Source organism: Penaeus vannamei, chromosome 24 (genome assembly GCF_042767895.1).
Source record: "Penaeus vannamei isolate JL-2024 chromosome 24, ASM4276789v1, whole genome shotgun sequence".
Taxonomy (NCBI): Eukaryota; Metazoa; Arthropoda; class Malacostraca; order Decapoda; family Penaeidae; genus Penaeus; species Penaeus vannamei.
In genome coordinates, this window is record NC_091572.1 from 35619680 (window position 1) to 35624679 (window position 5000).

At 35.1% G+C, this 5000-nt stretch overlaps 1 protein-coding gene across 2 annotated transcripts in view; it reads left to right on the forward strand.

The window, feature by feature from the left end:
* LOC113811245 (neurofilament heavy polypeptide) overlaps nucleotides 1-4254 on the forward strand; it is an 11437-nt gene extending 7183 nt beyond the window's left edge. For both annotated transcript variants that reach the window (XM_027362937.2, XM_027362938.2), the window contains exons 5-6: nucleotides 1-98; nucleotides 1028-4254. The exon at nucleotides 1-98 is cut by the window's left edge and continues 78 nt beyond it. In XM_027362937.2, coding sequence (XP_027218738.1) covers nucleotides 1-98; nucleotides 1028-2410 — 1481 coding nt within the window. In that variant the 3' untranslated portion in view covers nucleotides 2411-4254. The remainder of the gene's footprint in view (nucleotides 99-1027) is intronic.
* The last annotated feature ends 746 nt before the right edge of the window (nucleotides 4255-5000 follow it).

Below are 5000 nucleotides of genomic sequence, written 5' to 3' on the forward strand. Positions count from 1 at the left end.
CTCATGGTCTAGGAGCACTGAATGTGGCTGACCTTGTGGCTGCTTTTAACACCATACCGCTACATGAAAAACTTAACATCCCAGAGGAAGCACTACCTGTAAGAACTCTCTTAGTTTTCTTTTGTTTTATTTTGTGTTTTAGGGTCTGTGATGTGATGAGTGAAGTGACAAAACTTACTTTTGTTTGTGAATTGCTAACTGTTTTCTGGAAGTAGAATTATTGTTTGAAGAAAGAACATGTATGATGGTACTTAGAGGAAAAAAAATAATGCTGGTTATATATACACTATTTGCTAGGTTGCTTACGATTTGAGTGTTTAGTCTGGAAATTATCATCTCAATTCTCTGAGCAAGGCATGTTGTTAGCATAGATATGGTAGATATAGATATAGCTATAAGAAAAAAAATACCATAAATATTTTCCTATGATAAACCCTACTGTTCTTCTGTTTACTCCAATCTAGTGACTAATGAATATACTTCATGTTTGTTTCTCAAGATCACTGCAATATAAACTTATTTTTTCCTGCATTGTGTGCTATTTAGGTATAAGGATATTGAGATAGTAAATGAAGTGTATGTTAAATTTGATGGGTTAGGTAAAGACATACAGACTGGAGTAAGTAATGTAAATAGAATGGTAAATGGTAGATAGATACAAGGATAGAGCCATCTAGTAATCTGTAGTAATCACTAAGTTAAGGATAACAGTAAGCATGTTTGAAATGCCATGTCAAGTACTTTTCATCAATATTATTATTTTTTTGTATCAGTTTGGATCTATATTGTGAATCTAAACTGATGATATAAATGGCAGTGTTATTTTCCAGATTTCAGATCACTGCATATAGGGGTGTTTGTGTGTCTGTGCAAATCTGTCTATGTGTCTGTGTGGGGGATTTTGTTATATATATGTTATGATTTAAAATATGCCATAAATTTTAGGTTAAAGTTGAATGTTGTAATGAGAAATATTGAACACCAAATTTGACACCAAATTCAAACTTTTTTTCTTTTTCATTTACAGAAGCGTGTGGTCAAACATTATGTAAATCTCGCAGAAGACCATCTGAAGTTGTACAAACCTAGCAGTGGTTATGCGGACTGCATGGATATTAACGAAAAGATTCTCCAGAGTCTGAAAATCAGTGAGGATGAGCCCCTTACACTTGCGAATGATGAGGAAGCCGATGATAGACAATGCTCTAAGAATGCAGTAGATGTGGCATTGACTCTGGGTAGTGAATTTGCTCCAGAGCCTGATGATGTTGATCTAGATACGCTAATTAGAGAGCCAAGCCCAGAGAAACGGCCAAGTCCAGTAAAAGAGATGAAGAGGAGGGTCAAAGAGACTACCCCAGTGAAAGATTTTAGCCCTGCTAAGGAGTATAGTCCAATGAGAGACTTTAAACCTGTGAAAGATATTAGCCCAATGAAAGAATTTAGCCCTGTTAAAGAATTTAGTCCAATTACAGATTTTAGTCCTGTTAAAGAAGTTAGTCCATTTAAAGAAGTTAGTCCATTTAGAGAAATTAGTCCACTAAAAGAACCGAGTCCATTTAAAGAAACTAGTCCATTTAAAGAAATTAGCCCACTTAAGGACATTAATCCAATGCAGGAAGCTAGTTTTATGAAAGAAGTTAGCCCTCTTAAAGAAATTAGTCCCATGAAAGAGATTCCCCAAGTGAGCAATGAAACTAACTCTATGACTGAAGAACCTAAAGTGGAGGAGATGCCTAAGGTAGACAGTGAAGTCACTCATGTTCCAAAGGAGAGAAGAAGAGGTAGAAGAGAAGCAAATGCCTCAGCACAAAACAACAAGAAATCAGAAAATGAGAAGCTAAAAGAAGTAAGAGACAAAAGTCCCAAAGAAAAGGTAAAGGAGAAGAGTCCCAGGGAGAAGAGAAAGGAAAAGGGCCACAAGGAACATGTCAAAGAGAAGAGTCCAAGAGAGCATGTGAAGGAGAAGAGCCCAAGAGAGCATGTGAAGGAGAAGAGCCCAAGGGAACAAGTGAAGGAGAAGAGCCCACAGCAAGTGAAGGAGAAGAGCCTGCAGCAACAGGTGAAGGAGATGATTCACAAAGAACAGGTAAAAGAAACAAATCTAATCATACCAGACTTTAGTATGACAAAGAAAGCTGATAATAACGATTCCCCGATGGAATTCAATTTTGGATTGCTACGGGCTTCTGCATCTGCCCTTTCCGAGTCTAAGAAGACTGTCAAGGATGAGAAGAAGGAATTCCAGCTGCCAACACCCCTAAAGCTAGAGGAGAAGGAGGAATCGGTTCCGGAAGGACCAGTGATAGACTTGGATGAGCCTGTGAAAGCAGAGAAGCCTGTGTTACTCCTTAGTAAGACTGAGGCTGATGACCTGGAGGATTGGCTAGATTCTGTACTTGATGATTAATTACAGAAAATGAGTTTTCATTGTTTCAGCATTTTTCTGTGGCCTCAGTGTGTGATATCATGTTTTTTTTTTTAAAGGGATTGAACATTATTAAGATACTTTAATGTGTTTTTTCTCAGAAATAACATGTAATTGATTGACATTGTTTTACTTTATATTATGTGAGAACATTTGTCATATCTGTTTTACCTGCTATGTTAATTTAATGACAGAAGTACGGCTTAGGTAAAAATTCTTACATCTGGTAAAGAAAAAAACGAAAAAACAAAAAACATATATCAAGAAATCAGTATAAAAAAGAAAAGAAAGCCTATACTTAACATTTGTTCCTTTATCAAAGCAATATAGATTTCATCTTCATTGCCGTTTGAAGGGCAGTTTTAAAGGACTTTTCATGGAAATAAATGTAAACTATAACTATAGACTAATTGCTTATTTATGCATGGCTTTGTGTTGCTGGTTAATAATTGCATGATTTACCGGATATGTTTTTGTTCATGTAGTGCAGGAGTTCATGTGAATTTTGAAGAATATGATATATGGGAAGTATATCACCAAAACCATAGTAATCAGTTATACATATGATGTTCTTTATATGTACATAGATAAAGAAATGCCCACACTTATGGATATACTTACGTATGTACATGCACACACAAGCACAAGCACAAGCAAACATTGACATGCACAAGCCCACACTCACATGTACAGAAACAAACATATGTGCACATGCAAACACACACACACACACACACACACACACACACATACTTGCACACATGTGCACACATGCACACACACATGCAAGCACACACATGCACACACTCATGCACACATGCACCCACACATGCACATTCACATGCGCACACACACATGCATGTATGCACAAATGTATATACACACACATGCACACACACACATGCATGTATGCACAAATGTATATACACACACATGCACACACACATGCACACACACATGCACACACACATATGCACTCACACGCACACACACAAACACACACACACAAGCACACACACATGCATGTGTAAACGTATTTACATGCTTACACACCCAGACACATACACACCCAGACGCATACACACCCAGACACATACACACCCAGACACATACACACCCAGACACATACACACCCAGACACATACACACCCAGACACATACACACCCAGACACATACACCCAGACACATACACACCCAGACACTAAGACGCATATATACAGTATATATATGATATTTATGTATGTATAGAAATAATGTATCTGTATTTAATCATATTGTTTATTTTGGAATGTGATAAGGATTATATTTTCATGAAGTGAAAACAATTGTTCAGATGTCCACTTAAGTATAATAACATGGATGGAATTTATTTACATACGTGAGAACGAGAATCTCTGAAAATAAGGGAATGTTGCAAGTATTATCTTTTTAGACTGCACTTGCCCATGATTAATTGATATAATATAACCATTAGTTGTTAATATTTTTTGTTTGTTTTATTGATAATTTAATCATCTTCAGAACAAACATTTTACCATTTTACTTTTGTTATCGAAATCTAGTTGACTGGATAAAATTTTGAAGGTAATGGTCAAGGATGTCGCCTGATTGTCTTTCCCATTTGCTGGTTGTGCGCTGGCAGCTCTTTGGTGTGATTGACGCTATCCAACTGAGTAACCTTGAAGATGTGATAGTTGGTCAGTCTCGAATAGACTAGAATGTTGAAAAATGCACTTGTTACGGTTCCATGACAAGATATGTATCGTATGATTGTTAGATTTGACATTATGATGATGTGACTTGAAAGAGTAAATATTTACAGACATTGAGTTTTCTTCATTGACCTGCATTCCCTCTAGAGGATTTTCCTTTAATCTTTTGATTTTATGTTTTTACTTTTTTTTATATTTTTTATGTTAGCATTTAGTACTATGATAGACATTATAGTTTATATGATTATATATTTTCCTTACTTTTCATAAAGTGGTCAGTTACCTTCCAAAAGTAATATTTTCATCCTTTAATAAAGTATATTAAAGCAGAAAGAAAAAGTGCTTAGTTATAATTCCAATGAGACTGTGGGTGTTTTATGTTTTTAAGTTCATGGCAAATGTAAGCTGATTTTATAGTCTCCCTTGTTTTGAATTATTAATGTTCCGTTCTTCCCACCCCTTCCTGCCTTTTTGGATTTCCTTTCTCGGGTGTGGAGGAATTTTAGCAATTTGTCACAGCACTGGAGTCATAGAAAGGACAAAATAGAGATAAAGTAACATGACGATGATGATGATAATAGTAAAAATTATAATAATTGCAATCATATTAATGCAAAGAATGGTAAAGATAATCATAATCATTATTATTGTTTTTTTTTTGTTTATATTATTATTGTTAATATTATTATCATTATCATTATTGATTATCAAGTAGTGGTGGTGATGATGATGATGATGATGATGATGATGATGATGATGATGATAATGATGATAATGATAATTATTATCATTACCATTACTGTTACTACTATTATCATCATCATCAATATTGTTATTACTATCCCTATTATTGTTATTG